General features: G+C 36.2%; 1 protein-coding gene across 1 annotated transcript; it reads left to right on the forward strand.

Moving 5' to 3' along the window:
- Positions 1-55: 55 nt before the first annotated feature.
- On the forward strand, positions 56-26,082 carry SLCO4C1 (solute carrier organic anion transporter family member 4C1). The gene is made up of 13 exons (XM_042823109.1): positions 56-287; positions 5,646-5,909; positions 11,978-12,172; positions 14,564-14,660; positions 14,958-15,079; positions 15,932-16,047; positions 16,342-16,486; positions 18,184-18,379; positions 19,060-19,213; positions 21,046-21,233; positions 23,130-23,194; positions 24,137-24,274; positions 25,392-26,082. The coding sequence occupies exons 1-13, from the start codon at positions 56-58 to the stop codon at positions 25,514-25,516; spliced, it is 2,037 nt and encodes a 678-aa protein (XP_042679043.1). The 3' UTR covers positions 25,517-26,082.

Consider the following 26,082-nt stretch of genomic DNA (forward strand, 5'->3'; position numbering starts at 1 on the left):
CGCCCTGCCGGTATTTAGGGGAGCGTTGCCGCCCCGGGCGGGTGGCTGCGGTGCGATGAAGGCCGACGACGGTGTGGAGAACCCGGCGTTCGAGCCCCCTACCCCTGACTTCGGCGGTCGGCGCCGTGCGAGCCCCTCCGGGGCAGGTGCCGCTGCCGATGCTCCGACGGCGCAGGAGACTGAGGAGGGGCCCTGCGGCTGGGGCCGCTGCACCCCTAAGGCTCTGCAGTTCTGCAACACCCCGGAGGGCTACCTGGTTGCCTACAGCCTGCTGGCCATCTTTCAAGGTAACCTGTCCCGCCGAGCCTCCTGCTGCCCGCAGGTGTTTCCCTTCCCCGGATCTGCGGTAGAGGCGGTACATCACCATCAGCTCCCCGAGGTGCCGGGGTCCGATCGTGATGCTGAGCGGTGGGGAAGAGAACACCGAGGGCTGGATGGGGAAGCTGACCCTACAGTATTAGTCATCATACCTGACTCTATTCTTTTTCTTTCTTTCTGTTCTTTCTTTCTTTCTTTTTTTTTTTTTTCCTCCCTGGTGACCTCTGAGCACCACTGACTCCCTTCACTATCAGCTCTTGACTGCTGTATATCTTCCCAGTCATTCACAGGGAAGTGATGTTCTTAACAGGCTGAAAGGTAACAAATTACTTGCATACATTGATAGATAAAACTGGAGCGCGCTACCTGTGCACTTTGTTACCTGCCTTCTAATTAATAAAATCCCTTGGCATGGCAATGTGGGACTTTAGGTGATTAGGATGGCTTTCAAAAATCAGGTTTTGTTCTGTGGATCCCAGTCAGTCTGTCACCCAACCAGCAGCTCGGATTTTGGGGAAGGTGGAGTTCCAGGTATTCTTGTCCATCCTTTTTGTATTTGGTAACAAGACCTGTTGGGACCTCAGTGAGCCTTAGGCTTAGCAAGTTAGAATGATAGCTGAGGGAAAAGAGTAGTGTTGGCATACCAAATGTGTAAACCTGAGGATAGGAAGGCTGAGATCCTCATCTGGATCTTCACTGGATTCATATACCTTGAACTTTATTGGAATAGCTAGAAGAGAAGGCTGTGTCTCCCAGGGGGAAAAAAAAAAACAAACAAACCAAAAAGCCATAAACAACTGCCTTAAAATTCAACTGTGTTGCACATGTGTGCGCATCACAGAATCACAAGGTTGGAAACGACCTGCAAGATCATCTGGTCCAACCACCCTCCCATTCCTATTAGTACCACAAGCACTAAGCCATATCTCGTAGCTCCTCATCCAGGCACCTCTTGAACACCACCAGGGACAGCGACTCCACCACCTCCCTGGGCAGCCATTCCAGTGCCTGACCACCCTTTGAGAGAAAAAGTTTCTCCTAATGTCCAACCTAAACCTCCTCTGGTATAACTTCTGGCCATTTCCTCGGGTCCTACTATTTGCCTGGGAGAAGAGGCCAGACCCTTTTGCACCACAACCTTCAGGAAGTTGTAGAGTGCAATGAGGTCTCCCCTGAGCCTCCTCTTCTCCAGACTGAACAATCCCAGCGCCCTCAGCCTCTCCTCATAAGATTTGTGCTCCAGACCCCTCACCAGTTTCGTTGCCCTTCTCTGGAGATATTCCAGGGCCTCAATGTCTTTGTTGCAGTGAGGGTTCCAAAACTGAACACTCGAGGTGCGGCCTCACCAGTGCTGAGTAGAGGGGGATGATCACCTCCCTGCTCCTGCTGGCCACACTATTTCTAATGCAGGCCAGGATGCCGTTGGCCCTCTTGGCCACCTGGGCCATCCTTTGCCAAGACAGTGAGTAGCCTGTACTGAAGGCAAACAGGACCTGAATGTCAGTTTTCCTGTGTGGAACCAGGATGGTCTTGGTAGGGCTGGGCTAGAGACTCTTAAAGCTCTAGAGAGCTGCCTGTTGCTCATATATATATTGGAAAACTCTCAAGTGTCTCTCAGGGCTTTTTCAGGATTTGATTTCAGCCTGTTCTGAACCTGTTCTTTCCCTTAGCACACATGTTTTGAGTTAGGAAAAAAAAGCATCTAGAGGATTTGAGGCGGAAGCAGCTTTTCTTTGCCTGTATTTGAATGGCTGCACTATTGTTGGGAAGGCCAGGAGGTGGTTATTGTTACAGTTGTCTCTCCATAGCTCAATTTTTTTTCTCAAACAGTAAAGAGTAAGGGAGGGGTGGAATGATTTATTACAGAATGAATTGCTGTGGTAACTGAATTGCTAAAGATTTTAGAAAGAATAGGGGTAAGAAACTAAAAACATCCTGAAATTGTCTTTGAAAAGTTTTCAGAGTTTTATTATGTACTAAAGAGCATCTTGACTTCTTCCAGCACTTCAATTTGTGAAAACATTATTTCTTAAAATTAGCAAGCTGACTGCTTGCTTGCTTGGCTGAATGAAAAATTCAGTATCACTTGAATTTATCTCTTACTGCTAATAGGGTTTGTTCTCAGTCATAAAGCATATGTCTTAATCTCTTAAGATGCTGTGTGGTGTTCCTTAAGGCTTCTTAGTCTCGTTATCTAACTAGAGATTTGGCAGACCTCAGAGGAACACTTGTTTAATATAGTCTAGATTTTGAGACTTAATGAAAGTTCAGAGCTCACTTACTTTGAAAGCTGATGTAGGTTTGGTAACTATGGACTCTGTGGTATTCTTAAAGATGTTATCTGAACTTTTCTGAAAAAAAAAAAAAAAGCCAACAAGGGAATTGATTACTGGGGGCTCACACTGTCACTTCAGAAAGAGAGAATGAGAATTTGCTGACAAGACATTTAGTGTAATATGTGACACTTTGCAGAGGTGTTCTGGTCCTGCAGTTGAAGGATTTAGACAGCAACACAAACTATGTAGGATTTTGAAGTTAAAGTACTATCTTGCTTTGAATCTGAAGTATTTCTTTTATTCTCCAAATTATAGAAATAATCACTGAGAATGATAAAACAAATCTACAAGATTTCCTAGTGTTAATGTACCTCTAGTTTATTTGTTAGTGTGCTGAAGAATAGTGAACACTCTTCCATTTACAGAGGGAGTAAACACGGTAGGTAGTTTCCAGCAGTGCGTGCTTAACCAAAGAGATGTATTTGTAGGTTACTTTCTCCTAGTAGCAGCTGATTACCTGTGTTTCAGCTTCTTGGAAGATTTGAGCTGTGAAACTTAACTCTTCATTTCTGGAAGTTTTTGTTTCAAGTACAGGTAAAACCTGTATTTCCAGTATAGAAAACTCTTCTTTGCGCAGAACATGCTTACATGACTAATACCTGATTTCTGTATGGCACTTGAATTGCGTAAATGTATGACTGCATCATGTAATACTGTAACTGGATATGCTGCAGTTCGTATTTACAGTAGAAAACAAGGGAAAAATTATCTCACTTTTTTGAATGCCAGATAGTTTGTTTATTCCTTATGTCAGTAGTGTTTCTTTTCAACAAATCAATGGAACTGGTCTTTGAGACTGCTCCAGGCTAATCTGGTTGAACACTCCAGATAGCACTAGTACTTTGTACACTCATTAGTTTTGTCACTGGAAAGACCTTTTATTTTAATTTAACTTGATGTTTGCAAACCATCACCTTAAATATGTGATATGTAGAATACCTGTCAAGCACTTTTTGGTAAATGGATAAAGAAAAAATGAACTTTTCCTTCTTTTTTGTTGGGGCAAATGAAATTCATTTATAACTAATCTAGATTTTGTGGATCACTTCACACTGTACTCAAGCTTCTAACTTACGTGGGAAGACAGTAAAGTTTTGGATGAGATTAATTAAAACATAATTTCTGTACTACTACTTAAGTGTTAAGATATCTTCATTTTTCAGATAAAGTGGAGATCAAAAAGGTCTCTTCTTTCCTGAAGAGGCTTTAGTGGTTAATGACTAGATAATGGCATTGGAGAAGTTAAACTGCCATTCATCACATCTGCATTTTACAGATGACTCTAATTATCCAATAAAATTGCGTTGTAGGTTTTTTTTTTTTTTTAAATGGATGTAAATTTAAGATAACTGGTAAACTGCAAGCAACAGTGTCTTCTAATTCAGTAATCAACTTGTGGAGTAGCTCCCTTCATATGAATGTTTTAAAGCTGCAGCAAGTGTTCAAAGTGCTCTGCAAATAGGAGTATTTGTTTGTTCATTCCTTCATGCTTCTATTGTTCTTTGGTCACTGCTCCTCTGGAGAGAATGAATAAAGCTGCCGAAGAATTAAAAAATGACATTGAGTCACACCTAAACAGTGCTGTTCATCTCATATGAATTTAAGTATCGTGCCTGGAGTGATAGGTGAAATTATTATCCTTAATGAAGTGACAATAGTAAGATAATCAAGATAGTGCTAAAAGGTAAAGTGATGGCGGGGATTCTACTGATTAAAAAATCAGCTGGTTAATCAGTGTTTTTTTTTTTTTAATATGTTGTGGACTCTAAGAAGGTCTGTTGAAATTCAGCTTTGTGTAATTGCATCTCTTGATAGTGCAGTGCTTGTTGAAAACTGTCTTAAATCCACTGCTATCCCCATTGTTAGTCCTCCCGTGCTGTTCCTGGAATGGCAGCAGAGAATCATGTTTGAATTCTTAGAAATAGGAGGGATAAATGTAGGGCTTGTGCTGTAAGAGGTGCTCACAATGTTTTGATTTCATTTGCAACTGCGATTTGAAGACCTCCTAACATTTTCCTTCAGTGTTTTATTAAAGGCACAGTTTAGACTATGGTGTAGTTAGCTGACAATATTATGAAGCATAGTTGCTCATCTGATTAGTATCAGAATGTTATTTTGGGACTATTAAAGTAAAGGTATGGGCATTTAACTACTTTCTCATATGGAAGCAGAATGTGTGACAGGATAAGAAATTCAGGCTAGTACCTGTAACCAGCTTGCACTGCAAACTATGGCTAATATAACTTATACTTTTGGCTGGGTTTGTCTGTTTGTTTGTTTGTTTATTTCATTTTTGCCACTGCATAGGCATAGCAGCTTTTGTGAGGCCTTTGTTTTTCCAGGTCATCTCATACTTCTGCATGAGAGACATTTTTGTCAGTTAAATCACTTTGGTTGCTCTGAAACAGTTGCAGTGTCTTTAAATTGTTTTACATATTTTTAACTTTATAGATAAAGATATCTGTTCAAAGGCCTTGTATCTTCCTTTTGTGGTGATAGGGAGTAAATACTATTTATTTGATGTCCATATTTAAAAGATGTGTCTAGTATTAAGTAACTTGGTTCAGTCTTAGTTTGTGTCCTCGTGCCTTTGTGTCCTTAGAAACTTGACTAATTTTTAAAATTTTTTTTTCCTGAAACTGAAATACATTTTATTTGAAATTTGCAACTCAAACTGAATCTGGAACCTTAACAACATTAGCAGACCATGGGGTATGACATTTTGCTGTACTGAGTAGCTGAGTGTTAAATCTCTCCCCACAGGAGAGAACAAACTTGAATAGATTCCATGCAGCTTGGCTGTCTTAAGTTGACAGCATATGAATCCACTATATGATTGGATTTAAAAGTCAATAAGTACCTTAAAATGTAGCTCTGTAAATATATTGTTAGTCTTCCTCTGGTGGTGGAAGGTGATGGTAAGTTTGTCCTTGCAACCCCATCAAATTAAGAATTTTTTATTAATTACATTTCTGTTGTTGTTTCTTGTAGGTGTTGTGGTAAATGGCCTGATTAACGTCAGTATCACAACAATTGAGAAGCGCTATGAGTTGAACAGCTCCCTTACTGGCTTGATATCTGCAAGCTATGACATTGCATTTTGTGTATTGTCACTGTTTGTATCTTTCTTTGGAGAAAGAGGGCACAAACCACGATGGCTGGCTTTCTCAGCTTTTATGCTAGGATTGGGCTCACTTGTATTTTCCTTACCGCACTTCAGTAGCGGAAAATATCACCATGGAGCTAAACTTGAAGGTAAGCTTATTCTTATGTTCTGAAAACGTAGCTTTGTTTTTCATTATTCTTTGTAGCAACTTGGTGCAACTCTTACTTTGGGCAGCCTAGTTAATCTTTGTTGAAGTTGTAAAAATTGAGTAGTATTTCCTAGTAGTGAAAGTAAATCCATGAGTTCACGAGCTGTTTCGGTACACTGAACTTTCTTTTTCAGAACAGATCTGAGGTTGAGTAAAGTGCTTTTTTATTTGTATTGGTGAGTGTAATCAAAATTCACTTAGACTGAAAAACGATCTGGTATTTATTCATCAGTAAGAATGCAGGTTAGGTCAGTGATGTGGAATAAACGTCAAAGGAAAGCTGTCAGAATTACTGTCTGTTGAAAGGCCACTACACATTGCAGTTCTGCTAGATTTTGAACTATTATCAAAGGTATGCAAAGGCATGTTGAGTAATTCATTAAGAAGTTTTACTGGGTTTGTCCAAAATGCTGACTATACTTATGTTGTTGGTGTTTTTTTTTAAGTAAAGAAGAAACATGCAGTATCGAAATCATGGTAGTATCCAACTCTGATGTCTTACAGAGCTTTGCTTGTAACTCAAGACTTTGAGTGCTGTGTATTTAATGCCATCTGCTTGTATCACACTCTGTGTGGTGATACACCTGTAACCAACAGGGAAACATCCAGATATTTTAAAAGAAGGATGACTTAATTTTTCACGGTTATCTTAATTGTTATTGCATTGCTTAAGCAAATTTCTTTAGTGACTAAGTATATTAACATGCTAACTGAGAAACTCAGTAGCTATTAAGCAATCTGGTGGAATGTTCTCAGACTTCCAGCTGCTGGTACTCGTTTATATTTTTTCAAGTGTTAATCACAAGATGCCATGCACTTCCGTAAGCTGTCAAGATGTTGACTATTAGTTAAATAACTTTGGTAAATTACTGTTCCCCATTGAATAAATGAGGGCCTGAGGCAGAAGTTAATCTAGCTTTTAACTTAATAGAGCCAAATGAAAAAGTTTCAACAGATGATTACACATTAAGCTTGTTGCTGCTATAAGAGTTACTTGCTTCTGGCTATACCACATACTCATTTCTTTGCAATTACTATTTATTACTCTTATATCTCTCTAGTATGTAAGGGAAGCTGAACTTAATCTAAAGGAAGTTCTGACCTGTTTGTAGCTTTGTTTTCTATTGCAGTGAGATACTGGCAGCACAAGAGTGTTGAAGGTAGATAGCAAACTATTGCAACTGGTTTCTTTCCCTTACTAGCAATTTTGATAAGTATCTTTGTCTGTTCCTGTTTTGTCAGTACATCTGCCATTTCATCTGGCAGTGAAGATGCTGTAGGAGTTAATACTTTATTAGGGTTTGTGTTCCACACTGAGTTTTGAAATCCAGAATCTGTGCAGAAAGTTTCAAGTGGCACATGTGTTTTCTTCTTCATGGCCCTATAAAGCTAACTGAATTCATACTTAATTTTTTGACTATTGTAATGCAGATACTTGTGCTGTGACAGTGAACAGGTTTAAGGGTCTAAGCTGACTTAAACAAAACACTATCAAAAATAAATGGCTGCAGAATTCAGGAAATGTGTATTATGGCAGACTCAAAGCAAGTTTACAGGTACTGTACAACAGCGTCCTTTCACATTGAAGTTAACCAGAGTACATGTTTTCATTGGATGCCTGGTTTAGCTTGTTTTGATGATGAAGTATCTTAGCTGCATGTTTAGTTGTAAAACTTAATAGTACCAAACACAGTCCAAACCTTTCTTGTTGCTTATCATTTGGATGAGTATTTTAAAGACCACATACTGGGAGTGAACTCAATTTATGAGTGCAACTTAAAAGTTTTGCAGTCTATTTTTTGTTAACATCCGCTTGGTACTTTGCACCACCTCGTTTTTTGACTTGATTATTTTTGTTCATCTATTTGTAAATCCAGTGAGCTTCACCTATAGTATGACTTTAAAGTACAGTTCAGTATAACACTGATTGACTGCCAGGAAAATCATTACCTAATCTAGAAATTGAAGTCCTGTAGACTTCCTGGAAATTACTGTTTTACCACAAGGTATCTGTGTACTTCTTTGTAGCATAGCATGTTTACCTGCTCGGAACTGTTTCACTGGAAATATTATTGCAGTGTAAAAATATTTAAATCAATGTCTTACTTAATGAATAGCTAACCAGTGGACTGTCTCTTTATGAATAGAAAAACTCAAACGCTTCTGTCTTGTCTGATCTCCAAAAATTCTTGAAACTCAAAACTGTGATGTAGATATAATCTGTTTTGTTAAAGATCCTTGTTTAGGATCTTTAAATCATCATAGAATCTTCTGATCTAGCTCTGAAATTTGGAGTCAGGAGCTCCATCTAGTGGGTTTTTTATAATTCGGCAATTATTTGATTACTCTGACACAGTATGAGGGCTGTAAAAACCACAGTTGAAATGGTGTTATAAGCAATATATTTTTTATGTTTATCTCAATTCCTATTGAAATGACTTTCATGTCAAATGGAAAATTTAAATCCTCACTTTGAAAAAGGAAGAATCTCATTATGAGGATAATCAAGCATTGGAAGAGGTTACTGGACAGTCTTTCTTCCTAGGGCTTTTCAAAACCCATCTGAGCTGAGTTCTGAGCAGTTTCATCTGGTGTCGGTGTTGACACTAGATTGGGAGGCTGGACTAAACAACTTCCAGATGCCTCCAGCAGCCTGAATTATTCCACAAAACCCTTCATTTCTACTATTTAAGTTGAAATGCATGTGGTGTGATTTAACAAAAATGAAAATGACTTGAGCGCCTTTCCGCAGTTCTCTGTAGTGCTGGAAACTCTGAATGTAGACTAGTCAACTAGGGGCTGATAACTAGTGAATCTCTTCAGAATGGCAATAATTGATCTCTTTTCCTGGAACATATAGAGGACAAATTAAATAATGAAGGAGACTGTGGCACATCTAAAACATGTAAGAGGGCTATGGGGTGAGCAGAATATGTGAGATGCCAGCCTCTAATTTGACTGTTTTCTTTCTTCACCATTGGCATGCCTGTGGATTTCCTGTTGGTTTTTGTTTCTGAACAGACCACCAGATAAGTCAGATGATGGATAGAGCTGCTGTTCTTCACACTATCTGGTGTATTTCTCTATACCACTTATATATTACAGGGTTACAGAACATCCGTTCACAGAAACTAAGAATTTGTCCCAGAATTCTGAATCTCCCTTAAAACTCTCTTCCCCATTCAAAACCTACAGGACAGACAGGTATTTTTAAGCTTAAGAGGGAACAGAAATTAAGCTGTTCTTTTATTTCTCCACATCTCACTTTTTAATGTACTAAAAAAAAAAAATCCTACACAAACAAAACAGCCACATCCAGTGTAAGATATGAGTAAAGCTAGTCTTGATCTGTATTATTTCCAATTTATATAATTGCTAAAGCATGTTGCAGTTCTGCCTTCTTGGCTAGCATGTTGCACTAGCATTAAGTCTTTGGGAATACTTGCCCTTTACATAACTTGTATTCAGATAGGCATATTAAAGTAAAGAATGGAAGAAGATATATAATTACCATTTTAGATAATATTGTCATTAAAACAGTTCTGCCCTTCAAAATACTAATCCAATGGTTTTTAGAAAGAAGAGCAGTTTTATAGAGGAAAAGTTGGATAGAAGTGGTTAGTTACCCATCTAAACTTCTCCCACAGCTTGGCTTATCTCAGATTAGACTTTTTTGATTATGTAAAACCAGTGCTTTCTCTTCCACACCGATCATAAGATGGTGGAACTAATATAGGTTAGATTAACCTATGGCACATTACCAGGCTATTTGACTGTTCAAAACCTTATACTAGTAGAAGAGGGGGATTATTTGATTTTCTGAGGTAAAGACAGTGAGTTGTCATTTGATGACAATTTTGACCCTGAATTAAACTAATCTCATCACAGTTTGTTTCATTAGTGAATACTCTTTGGAGAATTTTCTTGAAATGAAATATGAAGTCTATGACTGCAATCAGTAAGTGCATGTACATTTGCTTAGCTAAAAATCAGTAAGTCTAGTGGATGATGCAAATACAAATATTATAATTGTATTAAAGTATACATTATTCTCATAATTTCATATAGATAGAGTTTTAATTGTATGATTTGAAAACAAAAAGTGTGATAAATTTTCATCTTTGCATGAGAATAATTATTATATATTAATAATATTAAAAATATTATAAAAATATAATAATTTATGACTGGCTGAAAAGCTAGAAAACGGACAGAGGCTATACTCAGTAACACAATGGCATAAGGCTTCTAAATTGATGTGGAAGAACACACTTGGTGTGGGGACAGGGATTCATGAAGAAGCAGTCTGTCAGAGTTTGGTGGCCATTAGCCTGTGGAATCTTATTTCATGAAGCTACCCCGCAGATCTCAAGCTAGACTAGTACCTTAATAAAATTCATGCAATTTTCTTAAACAGTTGATTACTTATTTTCAGATAAGTACAAATAAGTAGTAAGAGCAAGGTACTCTTATTTAAAGTACAAAACTTAAATAAGTTAATGCTGATTCAGACTTGCCTAATTGGCATTTAGAGTTAAAAGGTAACTGTAGGTGTTCTCTACATGCTGTACACAAACATGTATGTTAGCAGAAAACTGTAGGAAATGCTGTCTTGCAACAGATAACTTTAGATACTGTGCATATAAATAGTAAAAAGTTAACTGGATATAAGACCTCAGTATTGATCTTTTTGCAGAAAGATGTAAAGAAAATAGATTGACACTAAGTGGAAAACAAATTCTAGGAGCATGAGAGAAGTGCTTCATACTAAAACATACCATATGTGGTTTCAAAGAAACATTAAAATGAGGCTTGTTCCTGACTGGGAAAGATTTAAAATGCTAATAACTCCCCTTGAAGTGTTTAATCATTCAGAATTGGCCACTTTGTATACTACAGCACTAATGTACCTGTTATGTGGTACATGACTCTACTACAGGTATGGAGCTGCTGCTTCTTTAGGATGGAAACGATAAAAGCCAATGGTGCATTTATGACAATGTTGGTCAGCCTTTTTTTTTTTTTTTTTTTTTTTTTTTTTTTTTTTTATTAAACAAAACAAAACAAAAAACTGAGTGGCAGGATTTTTCTTGTTTTATGTCTTGTGAGCCCAAAGCATTCATCAGTGAGCTTACCTGATTCAGAGGTTGTTTTCATATTTTCTCAGGATGGTTTGTTTTCACCAAATTGACAGGTTTATTGTTTTCCTCGAGGTTGTATGTTCCTCTGTGGAGAAGCTTGGAAAGAAAGAAACATGCTTTTCTTTTGATCTTGTCAGTTGGGATTGTCTGTTACTGAAAGTGCAGTGATAGGAAGGGGAAGGGAAAGAAAAAACATACTGTCTTCATTTCTTTTTTTTTTTTTTTTTTTTTTTTCCTTTCTGCATAGAGGCATACAGGAGCACAGCAGATGCATTCTGCTCTACTTCCTTGCTGTGGTGATTTGTGTTGTGGGATTTCTGTGTGTGAGGGTGGGTTTGTTTATTTATTTATTTATAACTGACTGTGGCACTTTGTTCTCCAGCAGTCCAACTTTCCTCTTGCTGTTCAGGCCATTGTGTTTCTTTGCTTAAGAATGGAGGCTGTTGCTAGTGCTCCTCAGAACTACTGTAGGGCACAAAACCAAACTTAAATATCTGTTTCATAGCAGTGTTCCCTAAACTGTTGAATACCATTTGACTTTTTTTTTTTTTGTGTACACTTGGTCCTCAGGCCAAAGTGTTTTAATAAGGCTATTTCATCCATATTTTTGTATTGGTAAGGAAAAAAAACTGTTTTTGTTTGCTGTAATCATATTTCTTTAAGAGGATATAATGTAACTGAAGGTTAGTGTAGTCGTGCATAGGGTATAGTAGGTGTGAAAACTAGAATAGGAGTCTGGGTGCAACAGTGCAGAATATATGCACTGTCATATGTCATGTATAATATGTACATGTAGAATAAATACAAGTTCTTCAGTTGTAATGAGCTAGGTAGTATGCCTTTAAAATTTTGTTGTTTATGTCCTCAGATACATGTCAGATTTCAGGAACAAGCTCTGCTAATTTCACTTGCAGTACCAGGACAAAGTCTTCACTTTCCAATTATCTCTATGTCTTTATACTGGGACAGCTGCTGCTGGGAGTTGGAGGAACTCCTCTGTATACTTTGGGGACAGCTTTTATTGATGATAGTGTTCCAAAGCACAAATCTTCCCTTTATATAGGTAAGTTTTAAGTCCATTTATAAACATTGTCTGGAAAGATCGCAGATTACAATATCCAATGAATTGTTTTATGTATTGACCTAAGGCTCATCTTTCATCATTGTCTGCTAATGTGCATGAAGTAGTTTTATAACTTGTAGAGTACTGCTGTAAGTATGAAGTCTTTTCAGTAGTATTTTTGCAGGGTTACCAGGAGGTTGCTTTGTGTCCCTCTGTTGCTCTTCCGTCATCTCAGTAACTGAAAGGGCTTAATATAGCCTTCATATAAACAATATGTTCAGGTAAGATGTCTACTGCTAGTATCTGTCCTTTACCCATACCTATTAGCTCTCTACTGACAGTGGGCAGCCCTATGTATACAGGGACACTTATGAGCATCGTGTGATCAGTGCAGTCTTCTAGTCACATCCAAATATGGCACTTAAACATACTTCCGATATATATTCCTGCCTTACTTGAAAGTAAAGAGATTACCTAGTAATGCAGGTAATAGATTTATATTTACTATCAAGCTCTTAGAAAGCTAAAGAATAAAAACTCGTAGTGTTAATCTTTTCTCTTAGGGGGAAATCATTGAAGTCATCATCTACTTGCATACCCTTCTTGCTTAATTGTTCCAGACAAGCCACCTTATCTTCTGCCAACCAAGTGTCTAGTTACTTATGTTAAATATTTATGTTAAATCAAGGCAGCCCTTAATTTTGTTTGTCTTTACTATGAGTTAAGGCTTGTACATTTTCTGAGGATAGTGAAATAAATAGAGCAAAGTTAGTACTGTTGGTATGATTAAGGGATCAAGAAGCGTCTTGAAAACTCAAGAGATGTGATTAGCGTAGAGGCTTAAAATGTAATTGACAGTATAATAAACCTGATTCATTTGCAGTCTTTGGATACCTGCTGAATTTAGCAGAATAGTGTATTCTACTTCATAGAATAACAACTGGAGGGAATTACAGTGAGAGGACAGGTAGCTACATTAAGCCTATAATATATAGTCTTTTTTAACCTTAATAACATTGTATTGAAGATTAAAAATATATTGTGTTGCTTGATACAAGGCTTGTTCAAGGCAAGGAAAAAACAGACCACCCTAAAGTTGCTCTTACTGTCTACAAATAACTGCTAGCACCTTAGTCTGAAAGTTGGTAAATTCATAAGCTGTTGTTTTCTTCCTTCTTGAAAATAGGGATATTTTGTGAAGACTTCTTACCTTGCTCAGCAGAGACATATTTAAATCTAAAGCCAGGGAACTGTTAAGAAGTTCCAAATGATAATTTAGGTTGAATAGTTTGTAGGAGGAAATAAGGATCATGGAAATTTGAAGTTATGTAGGATGAATGTGAACGTAGAGTGTTTCTATTAGCTTATCATTATAACTAAAATAGAGGTAAACTTAGAACTCATCGACTGCATATTTATTCTAACTTTCTGGTGTGTCAGTGTTCTGTTTCACTCTCCCCTGCCACTACTTCTTGCTATCTTAAGAGAATGAAATCATATAATACTCATAAAACAGACAATCTGGAAACATCCTAGAAGTCTAGGTTCTTCAACATGGGGGGCAGGGGGGGAGGATGAAAATCACAGAGCTTTGGCAGCAGGAATGCATGTCTTATTTTGACAGCTCTAGTTTGCAGGCAGTCTTTCAACTAGTAGTAGAGTTCTTCTGCCAACAGTGTTAATATGCCACAGAAGTATCTGATAGGCCAGAAAGGCTGTGACATCAAGAAAATCTTGTACTAACACAAAAGCAATATAGACTTAAGACTGCTTTTCTGTAGCACATAGATACAGCTGCAGCTTTAGTGTTTTTCACCTAACTGCCAGGAGTAATTCAAATCCATGGCTTTATATTATTAGAATTACATCAGGAAATTGAAGCAAGTTCTCCACAAACTCGAGTGGCAGATATTTCTCCTGTCAGAAACTTTTAATGGAAGCCTGCACTGTAATCTTGTTGATTCTTTTTTTTTTTTTTAAAAAAAAAAAAAAATAAGATCTGCATTCAATTGAAGATCAAAGTATGTAGGTTTTTAAAGACAGCATGCATATGCTTCTAACAACTGATGCTTGTAATAATTGCAATTAAGAAACTTTTATGAGAGGTTGTTTATGATTGCAGGACAGGATGTGCTAAAGGTAATCTAACAATGTATGTAAACAGTGCAAGTGAAGTGTGTGTCTTGGTATGTTAAACCTCAGAGATGTAGCTTTAATGAGTGCTGCAAATTTCTGTGTTGAGGTAAAAGTACGAACTTTTTCTCCTGCATACTGTACCTGAAGCAATGATACTGAAAGAAGAGGTTGAATTAAGAAACCACTTGGTCTGAAGTTGACTTAAGGAATTTCCTGAAAAGGAAGCTTAAAAATATGATGTATTTTCTCTTCCAGGGATTGGCTATGCCATGTCATTGCTTGGGCCTGCTATTGGCTATGTCTTAGGAGGACAGCTACTTAATATTTATATTGATATCAAGATCCCAGAAAGGCAAGATGAGTCTTCTAGTTCCTATTTTCATTGCTAATAATACTTATTAAAATCTTTAAATCTTCTCTACATGAGGAAGAGAAATGGTTTGGTTTTTTTTTTTTTGTTTGAAAATACTGATCATGAGTGTACTTCGTATTTTAACGTGTAAACAACAATTTTTAATGCACATAAATAACAAAGTGACAGCATTCAAGGATCTTCTGTCTCATCTACTTTTAGAAATAATTTTCTATCTCACTGACATCTGAAATCAGTGACATGATTTCATCAGTTTTTCCCAAATTATTTTTCCAGTACACAGATGGACCAAGATGATCCACGCTGGCTTGGAGCATGGTGGATAGGATTCCTTGTATGCTTTTTTGCAATTTGGTTTCTGATAATACCATTTTCATGCTTTCCGAAATACTTGCCGGGTAATTTTTTTTTTTTTTTTTTTTTTTTTTTTCTTAAATGGGAATGAGAGCTGCTTTGTAAAGGAGATCTCTTTCTATCTCTAGAGTGCTGGACTCAGAGGCCGATTCCTCTGATTCTCAGTTAATTATGTAATAGCCCAAGCCTTATTGAAATAAAAAGGTATTTATTACTATTTAGCCTTTAAAACATGGGGAATTAGCCAGAGGAAGGATCTTCCAAGTACTAGTGGAAAGTAGAGCGGGACTGGAAACAGATAGAATATGGGAACTGACAGTCAGAATCTGAAAAATGCATTCAACTAGGTGCTCACAGGACTGCATTTAAGTAAAGGTGTTTGCTTATCACCAAAAATCATAAGGAAATCCTACCAGCTTAACTCTTGCATTGTTGTCTTTGACTACTGCATTATAGTTATGGGTAGAATATGAATTCAAGTATTGCAGAGGAGTCTTAAAAAGAAGGTTTTAATACATTTTCTGCTGAGGCAGGTAGTTGCTTGGAAGAGCATCTATCTAAAAGAAAGATCTAAAAGAAAGGAACAATGAAGTAGTGAACCAGGCAGAACATGAGGATTATGAAAACAGTGAGTGGACTAAGAATCTAAAATTCTTAAGATGTAATTGCTAATATCTTATTACAGCCAAGGTTATCAAAGGGAAGAATGATGCCTTTATTTAAAATTTTCCCACAGCAATAAATTATTGATATTCTCTGGCTCCAAGTCAATAGAAATACTCAATTAGTCTTATGGTAGAAAGGAAACGTTTCTTGTAGTATTTCTTTCTACTTTAAGTCTTGAGCACTGTTATTCAACATCTTCTTTATTAATAAATATTCTTTTTTTGCTGTAGGAACAGCAAAAATACAGGCAGAAAAAGTCTCTGAAACCCATAATGATGGAAGTGAGGCACTTGTTGAAACAAAGAATATTGGAAAAAATTTTAAAGACTTTCCTATTGCTCTCCTGGTAAGAAAATATAGAACTTAATACAACTGGTATGTGCTGAGAATAAGACTCTTTTCAGGTGTTAAATGAATGTTTACTGAGGTAACTTCATCTTCAAAGTGCTGTGGCAGAATTTTTAAGAGTCACTGAGAAATAAAGCATATTATGTTTTGCTGATGTTTTTGACTGCTAACATGAGCAGCGTATTAGTGAAGTTCTGCATGAAAGTATCTGCTTGAAAATAAAGTGGCATCTAGTTTACATGGTGCAATGATGAAATAACACTCTGGAAATTACACAAACTTTTCTCCACAGATTTTGTTGAAGAATCCTGTGCTTATGAGTCTGATACTAGCCAGCACCTCAGAAGCTTTAGTTGCCACTGGCTTTGCCACATTCCTACCAAAGTTTATAGAAAATCAGTTTGGAATGACATCAAGTTTTTCAGCAACTCTTGGAGGTAATGAGGTTTTTTTTTTTTTTTTTTTTTTTTTTTTTTTTTTTTTTTTTTTTTTTGCTTTTTATTGTTTGTTTCTTTTTAAAATCTTTAACATATTTACTAGGTTACAGCTGGGAGCTAATATAGTCTGTCTTGTATTTTCTGAGATTATTGAGAAGTTATTTGTTTGAAAACAGCTAAAATTGGGTTCTTACAGCAGAAAATCTTTTAAGCTCTTTATGCCTATCTGAATTTAAACCCAAGTTTTTAATTTGCCAATGGTGAAAATCTGAGTTGTCTGTATGTTCAGTAAACTAATAGTAACTTTCAAAGTGGAATGAAAAATTTGTATGCTAGTGACACTTTAATTTATTCCTCTATTTTTGGTGAATGGCATTTAATTTTCTTTGTTTAAAATTGTCTAAAGGAGCATGAAGCTGTGGTCCCTCTTATTTTTGTTACCTGATAGGCAGAAGTAATAGGTAGAAAAAGAAGGGCTTTGAAAAGCTAGTATTGTAGAAATCAATGTGGTAAGTGATGGAAAAGCTGCACTAGTTAGGATCATGTGAGTAAGTCTGTAGTCATCTTTCAAGGATAGCAACAAGATCAAGGCAGGTAGGCCAAGAGATACTTGCATTATGGCCAGCTTTGTATTTCTGGAACATCTTGCTAAATTACTCCAGCTACTAGTGCAAGCATATGGTAGTTGAAGTGCTCTTTCTCCACTAAGTCTCAATGACTTAGTCCTCTGGGTAATACTAAATAGCTACTGCTATTATTATTTAGTCATCTTTGCTTCAGAGCAAAGTTATCTGTAAGTTTCCATCAGAAATGCATTGGAATATATGCTGAATTGTTAAACTGTTGTCAGCAGTGGGGGGAGAAAACTAATTTTTCCTCTTCTAGTCTATTTTACTTTGAGTTTGATATTTGTAGTGTTAATTAGATGTAGAATTTTGAAGAAATGTCCAAGGTCATGTTGAAAGCTAGACTTACCTGAACTAAGAGCTACCTAGTCTTGAGTGTTATACTTTGAGCCTTTCTCTATGTGCATATGTGCCTGTACAGCTCTGCAGCTGTATCTCAAGTCTCTAAATATCCCTTGTCAGTTCAAGTTGTGCCTTGGAACTCTGTTTTACTGGAGTTTAGCTATATTTAAGCTTTCAGTTATCTCTGAAGTTCCAATAGTGTGTAGGGATAAATCCATATAGATTATGAGAGCAAAACTGGCCAACTTTGGTCTCTGAGAACTTTAGTTTTTAGTTTCTGTAGATGCTTTGTTGTATCTTTTGCTGTCTTCTGTATAACTATGTTCTGTTGTTTAAAAAGTTCATAGCACGAATTTGGAACAAAGAATATAGATGAGAAAAAATACTGAGAAACCATGGAGTAGTATTTTCAAAAAGCAGATTGGTAGTGTTCAGAGTTTTCTGCCCAGAATTAAGTACCCTTAAGTAATCTTGGTTTGCTTTGTTGAGCTTCAATTTTGTATGTCTAAAGATTACACTGTGAATTTGATCTTCTGGAAAGACTACAGGTAATATAAAGACAGAATAAATTGCTTTCACAGAAACTATTACATTTCTTACTCTACACCTTAAGATGCAACCCATAACTGTTATGATTTTTTTTTCTTACATAACATGAAATTGCTCTCTGAATTACTTCACTTACTATGTGTTGCACTTCTGTGTAATTGCTTTCTTGTTTTCCTCTAGGGCTTGTATTAGTTCCGGCAGCAGCAATAGGCCAAGTCATAAGTGGCATCTTGGTATCCAAGTTCAAAATGGATTGCAAAAACATAATCAAGTTCATCATAGGCACTTGTTCAGTTGCCTTTCTGTTAAACACAGTCTTTTTAGTTGCTAAATGTGGGAATGAGCCTTTTGCTGGTGTTTCTGAAACATATAATGGGTAAATATATTTTGATGCATTTTTGGTGCTAGTGTTTGTTTAAACTAAGAAAACTACATTAGAGTACAGAATCTTAAAGTCATAATTTTACCTTGATGTATGAAAACAGAACTGTTTTATGAAACTCAAGATGTTGTTCTTGGTATCTGTGTAATAGATGAATAAGAAAACAATGATATGTATGCAACTTTTAAGTGCTCTGAGTAGACAAGTCTGCTTGTCTGGGGATGGTGGGAGGGTGCTGTTCTAGATGTAGTATTATGTTACTGAATTTTAATCTTGCTGCATTTTTTCTTGAAACTATAAATCAAAGAACTTCAAGTGTACATGTGTGTGGGAGGGAGAAAAGAAGAGGAACTGGGTTGAGATACAAATCTTTATCTCATCTTTCTTTGTTTCTAAATTGAAAAAATCTGTGGCAGTAATAACAAAAAAAAAAAAAAAAAAAAAAAAAAAAAAAAAAAAAAAAAAAAAAACAAACCAAAAACAAACTACTTACAACTCCAGAAGTAATTCTTTTTTATTCTATATCTACTAGAAATTGCTTTATTTTTGAGTATGAATTATTTACGAGCATGAATTAGTCTTTGGAATAATCGAGATTTGTTCTTTTATGAATAGTGTATTACTTATCTACATGTCTGCTGCTTATAATTAGTTTAAAACTATTATTATTTCAGAACAGGCACGCTACGTAACTTAACAGCACCATGCAATGCTAACTGCAGATGCTCCACTTCCAGATACTACCCTGTTTGTGGCAGAGATGAAGTCCAGTACTTTTCTCCGTGTTTTGCAGGATGTACATCGTCTAATCTTAGTAACAAGAAAAAGGTGCTTTATAGTATGCAAGTTGTTGACTTAGCCTGTTTGTTTTTCATACAAAATATGTTCTATGTGGCAAGTGTTCTACCATCAGTATGATAGCAAATAAGTATCACTAAAGTGATGGTTACTACGGGAAAATCTTACGTGAATTGGAAGCACATACGCTTGTAAGTAGGGTGAATGCTGATATGACTCATTTGCTTAGTGTCTCATTGCAGATGTTACTTCCACTAGGCCTTTTACTGCTGAAAATTCAAAGCAAATCCAGGTTTGATATATTGAGTTGATCACAATAGTAGAAATCAGCAGCTGCCTTGACATTAAGTTGCAATTCTTATCTAGTATCTTAAAGAATAATATAATGTTTATTATATGCATGGCAGTATGCTTCTGTGTGTTTGCAAACCTGGAAAGTCACATCCTGGAAAGTAATTTTCCTCTACCATGAATGTTAGGAAGTTATGAAAGTGGCTGATTAGTTCAGCAAGGGAGACTTTTTTCTCCTTGTTTCTGCTAGCATAACAAACACTTGAGCAGGGCTGTGGGAGTGTAGGAAGAAAAGCCTTAAAGGTAGGCAAGTTGAACAGATTGGCTGGGGACTTCTTATATCTGATTTGACTGTTTTGTTTTGTGTGTTTTTTGTTGTTGTTGTTATTGTTTTGTTTTTTTTTTCCAGTGGAAAGTTCAGACTTTATTATTTTTCTCTTGAAAACAAACTAGAGTGGATTTAAATGAAGAGCTTAAAACTATTCAGTTTGATCATATCCTTAAAAAAGCAGCCCAACATCACTTCTGTCCTGGTTAAGTCTTCAGGAGTAGTCTTGAAAAAGGGAAGCCTTCATTTCTTTTCCTGTCAAGTACAGCCTACTGTGAAAACCAGCTTGCTTATAGCAGAAAGCATAAAGCCATGTGATATGGGGCTTGCTGACAGCTCATGTAAAGTATGTGGGCTCCTGCGTTTATCTCAGTTGTTCTGCTGCGGTTGAAACTGAATTTGTATTCCCTAAGCTTGAAGATAAACTGGAGGAAATAATGACATAAGTAGCTTTGAATCTAAAGAATGAACCTCATTTAAGCAACAGCAATTTTGTAGTTAAAATTGCTTAGAGTAAGATTTTTGAGTTTTTGGAAATAATCAGCAGCTTTGGTTAATAAGCAAGGGAGCAACTACCAGTAGTTAATTTAGTGAAAACATCTTTTGAGAAACATGTTAGATATATTGTGCTGTAAGAGATCTGTAGCTTTTGGATATACTTTCTTCAGGCATGAAACTTTTGAAAGAACTAGTTGGAAAGAAAGGAGCATTTCACCCAGCCCCTGAAACCTTTAATGGTGTTGGTTTTTTGTTTCTTTGTTTTTTGTTTTTTTTTTTTTCTTTGTTTTTTGAAGAAATGATTTGTGTGAAACCAACTTATTTTCCAAATAATGTGTTTAAAAAAAAAAAATCTTCAAAGATTTGCAGTAGGATTTAAGTATGAAAGATAGCTTTCCAAGGTTTATTCTGCTGATGTCTGTTTATAATATAGTGTACTGAGTATCTGTGTCTCTGACTCTAGAACATCTTTACTTTAAGCTTTTTATGTTTGTACCTCGGAACTTTCTGCACACAAAATAGAGGTTGACTGTTTTGAGTACTGGTCAGGTGGTCACTGGATCAGTCAAATTGTGCTGAATCAATTTTAAAAAATTGGGGTTACGTGGTCATATGGTCAGAAGGAAGTAGACTACTTCCCACACTTGAAGTCAGGTTTTTTTTTTTAATTCACTTGGATGCAAATGCACGATACCTACCATATTAGAATGATGTCTACTTAATTTGTTTTATAAATTATTTTTAGACTTACTACAACTGTTCGTGTATTGGGAAGCTGAAGAGAGAAAACGTTTCAGAAGACTTTCTCTTTGAAGCTATATCTGGGAAATGTTCAACCCGATGCAAAAATTTACCTTTATTTCTGATCTATTTCTTTTTTGCTGTTGTTTTTACATTTATGGCTGTTACTCCGTCTACTGTAGCCGTTCTCAGGTATGCTTTTTGGGCATTAGAGAAAACATGTGAGAACTGAGATCAGTGAGACACTTTAATTCATTTTAGTCTGTAATATGGATTCAATCATATGTGCAAAGGATTTTCTTTTGTGGTATTTTGTGCACTTAGCAGGCAGTACTTGAAGGAGAGATAGTTGTTCATTGTAGTTAAGTAGATAATGTTTGAATCAGTAAAAATAATCTTTCCTACTTGCAGAAAAAGTAGAAGCAAAGCTCACTATTTCATGGGAGCATTCATTTGACCTCTGTGGTCAAAAAGCAAGGAATAAATTTGCTGTGTTTTTGGATGGGGAAAACATTCAACTACTCTGTGTATGGTTAGTTCCAGGACTTCAAGTCTTACTAAGAAAATAACAATCAGGCAATATCTATTTAATTCCTATTCCTCAATTCAATTTTGGCTGTAGGAACTGTAGACTACCTTTGCTATCATATTAATTTTGTTATATTGGGATTCCGAGGTAGTTAATATGAAATGTGGCAGCGTGTATGTGGCTGTTACTTGTTGTCTTGGCTGTCTTGCATAAAAACTTGATTTATTGTTCTTTCAATGTGTATATGTGAAGGTAGAGGTCTTTAACTTGATGTTGAAATTTGACTTGTACTTCAAATATTTCTGAGGGGAAAAAAAAAAGTATTTGTGGTGTAGATATATCTGCATTTTTACCCATGGTACTTGAGGAGAAGGCAAGGTGTGGTGGCTGTTAAATGTGTTGGGTTTTTTTTGCCAACTTTCTGGGTAGTGGAGATGGGCAATGATACTGCAGCTGTAGTTTGAAATAGTTTCTTTTCAGGGGTGGTGTCCACCTGGGCTTAAGAGTTTGCCATGTTAGTCTGTGGTCATATGAGTGTGAAATGCTACCCAATCTTCAGAACTGAACTGACAATTTTATTTAGGTGATTCTGAGTAATAACATTTTGAATTTGGAATCTTTAAACTCTTAAATTGAAACTGTTACTCAGTTCTTGAGTACTATAGAGCAGTTCCAATGATCAAGAACTAATTTGAAGTGCTCAATGTGAGTTAAATTACTGCAGAATATTTTGATATGTATCTCTCCAGCAAGCCTATTCTGTACACATTGAAATGGAAACCTGAGTGTTCGTGACAGTATTCTAGTGCTAGAAGTAAACACTTACACCATAGAAGACTGCTTGTTCTCCTACCTCCAATTGTCTTTGTGGGTAGGGGAATCCTAACAGATGGCTTTCACTGCTCATCTTGGATGAAGCACTTCAGTATACTTAGTACAGGTTGAGTAAAGAATACACTACAGAAACAAAATCACATAAATGACATAGAGTAGGTTGCACTTAATATTTATGTATTATCTTTAAAATGTGATGAAGATAAAATAATTTGCACCAAGGGAAATATCTGAAAGAAATGGGTAGGAGGTAATTTCTTCTAGTGTTGCATCAGTACACTAATTTGTGTGAGACAGGCCAAAACTGATTTACTGTAAGGCTGTACTGTGTTGTGAGTGTTGTGCTGAAGCTGTCTCTATTCATACATTGCTTTTTCAAGAATAGTTGCTCAGGATAGTATTCTAGCATTGTCCTTTAATTCTTGGTTGTTCTCTGGTGGAAAAAATGTTCAACAATATATCAAAGTGCTGCTAGTAAGTTAGATTTTTACTTATTGTTAAACATAGTTTAATATACAATTCCTTGATAACCCATAGGAGTTGCTTCTATTCTTTTGTGGAAACAGGTATTAAAGTTCTTTAGTTATTTGTTTTGTGCTGGATTTCTAAAATTGTGTGCAGTCAGCAGGCTAAAATAATACATTAAGATAAAGCATATCCAGTGAGGAAAAATAGCTGGGAAAAGAATCAGTTAAGAAGTTGTTTTCTTGTAATTTTATTTACAGATGTGTGCCAGATAAGCAGCGCTCATTTGCTCTTGGAGTGCAGTCAGTGTTTCTACGACTACTAGGTATAAAACTCTTGCTGAAACTCCTGTCTCTGAACAAGTTGCTTCTCTAAGACTGTTTTCTAAACTTAATGATGCATTAAGAAACTTCCAGAGGGTCTTGTAGTAGTATCTTGCTGGCTTAGGACATACACTTGTTAGAAGGCAAGTGCTATCAGAACTCAAATTCCTTGAATAGATTATGCACATTCATGTTAGCTCTTCCTGCTGTCACAGGCAGGAATAAAATGTAGGTAACTATCATTCTTCCTGCAAAAGGTACCCTCTGTCGCCTCCCCCAGTGCTGGAGGAAGTTGTATTCTTAAAGTTGAGATCCTGCTAAGCTATGCTATGAAAAACAGTATCATGTGTCTAGCACATGAAGTTTACAGTCACAGGAGGGTGACAGTCTTAACCAGTAACGTTACTGCTGCATATGCTGTTGTATTTTTAAAGGGGACAGATGAAATATTCCTTTCCCTTTCAAAAACTTTCGAATGTCTGAAATTGTAAAATTACACACAAATTGCTAATTATTCAGTCTTTATGTGGAAATTCACTAAAACTCTAAATAAAGATAGCTGGATAGGTGAATCAACTTCAGTTAAAAAAAAAATTACACTAAATGTAGATATTCTCTGAATTGCTAATTTTAAGGTCTTATTTTTGTCTTGGATGCTTTAAATGGCATACATAATACAAGGCTGAGTCAAGGCTTAGTTACTGGCTAGGTTTATATATAATTATGTAATTCTTTTACATAATTTACTTTTTGAGATCAGTTGTCTGTCAGTGTGAGTGTTACTTTGGTGAACATAATGAAACTCCAACAATCCAGGTCATTCTACTGATAAAGTGTAACAAAAATAAACATAATCACAGGTAGAAATTAAATAGGATGCTAAGTGTTGTAGAAACCCTTTAACAGTGTTAATATGTTGCCATGTTGTTGTTGTTGTTTTTTAGGTACTGTTCCTGGACCAATTTTGTTTGGCTTTGCAATAGATAAGAGTTGTTCTCTGTGGGATGTTGATGAATGTAAAACTAAAGGAGCCTGCTGGGTTTATGACAATGAAAAAATGGCGTATCTTTTGATGAGCATAAGTAAGTGACTTCATACTAAATACATGTACAAGGCAATTGATGTACTGACATTAGCTACCTTGACTACTAGGTGGGGTTTTTTTTAAAACAGCCTTGAACTGTTTTTTTTTTTTTTGTTTTGTTTTGTTTTTTTAATTAACAGTTAAAACAACAGTAGCAATAACAATAAACTTTGTTTTTCCCAAATAATAAAAAGCAAAATACTGGAGGAGAAGATGCAAGACTCCATTGAGTTACTCTTAAGAATAGCCTAGAAGAGAAAACAATAACACAATAATTTTGCTCTTCTGAATTCTGAGGGATTGGCACACATTTCAGTCTTATCTGTTGTGGTCTGCTGATAGATTAAGGTCTAAAGGACTTCTGTACTTCTGTCATACTCTGGTTTTTTTCACTCAGTTAACTTAAGAATTCAGTTAAGTGTCTCTGAATAGTAGCAAAAAATTTTCCCAAGTTCTTCAATGGGCTATTAGTTCTGTGTGTGTGAAATGCACATCTGGAGGAGGGAAGGCAGGCTGTGATTTTTTTAAAATGCAGTTGTAATACCTTCTAGTGGTTGTAATACTTATGGTGTATAAACTGAATTGCTAGTACTAATCTTCAAGCTGAAAAATGAAGAGTCACATCATCAAATTTTGGAATCTTTTGGATGTGGATGTATTTCAGTGGTAGAACATAATCATGTGTAAGACAGACACCACTCAGTACCTTTAGGTAAATTGAATGACTTTTTTCAAGGTAGCTGAGGGAGAGTACTTGTCATAGTCACTTCTAGTTTGTGGCAAAGAGTACTGATGCAATAAGGAACAGTAGTGAAGAAAGAAGTAAGGAAGACTTGCACTTCAGGCTAGAATGGGGTGAGGAAATATAGAACTGAAGTAATAATAATAGCTGCTGATGCAGGCAAGAACCAGAAGGCAGATAAGCTCTCTAAAGTCAGTTGGAAGTTTACTTGCCCTTTGAGTTAATCTAAAGCATATTTTTAATTGATATTATGAATTTCAATATGTTTAACATCTGACAGTGTGTTTCACTGTGTGAAACTGTGAATGGCTGAAACACTTGTCTCACCATCAAAGATGACTGCAACAAAGACTCTTCTTTTCTCCTCATTTAGGTGCTGCTTGCAAAATCATCACGATCATCTTTGTGATCATGGCAGTGTTTTTGTATAAACCTCCACGGCCAAGGCCAGTTCTGCCACAAAAGGATTCAGAAATGGTATCTGCTATACATGCATAAATTCTGAGCAAATCAGTGACTTTTGAAACAGATTAAGAGTAAGCTTCACTGTGTACATTTAAAAAAAGACCCTTAAATTTATAGTCTCATTTATAACTTGAATAAAATGTGGTAGAATATTCCAATCTCTGTTATCCCCCAGGCCCTCACCTTGTCTCCCTTCCCCCCTCTCCCCTCCCTCACCCACCCAATCAAAAAAAAAAAAAGGCAAAAGATAACATGAACTGGATTGGCTGACTGTGAGCCACGTATGTGGAACCTGGTTGATTGAAGGGAACTGTCATTGTTTAAAATGGGGATTATTTCATTGTGCACACTTTCTGAACTAGCATGTTAGATACAAGTTTTGAGTGTAGATATGCCAGGGTATGTGCAAGTAAGGACATGTTTTAAATAGTTTTACATGTTACCTTAATGGTGTACGCTCACTTGCTAGTATTTGTAGAAAACTGTAAATTGTTATAGGTAGATGCATTTGTGACAGCAAAATGTTATTTAAGTGCCTTAGTTTCTATTTGAAATCTGTACAGAAAGATGCTGTTAAGCTCCTTTCTTTAAGCATAGTT

The sequence above is a fragment of the Centrocercus urophasianus genome, unplaced genomic scaffold (assembly GCF_019232065.1).
Source record: "Centrocercus urophasianus isolate 14NV4802_14NV808 unplaced genomic scaffold, USGS_Curo_1.0 seq_21, whole genome shotgun sequence".
Classification (NCBI taxonomy): Eukaryota; Metazoa; Chordata; class Aves; order Galliformes; family Phasianidae; genus Centrocercus; species Centrocercus urophasianus.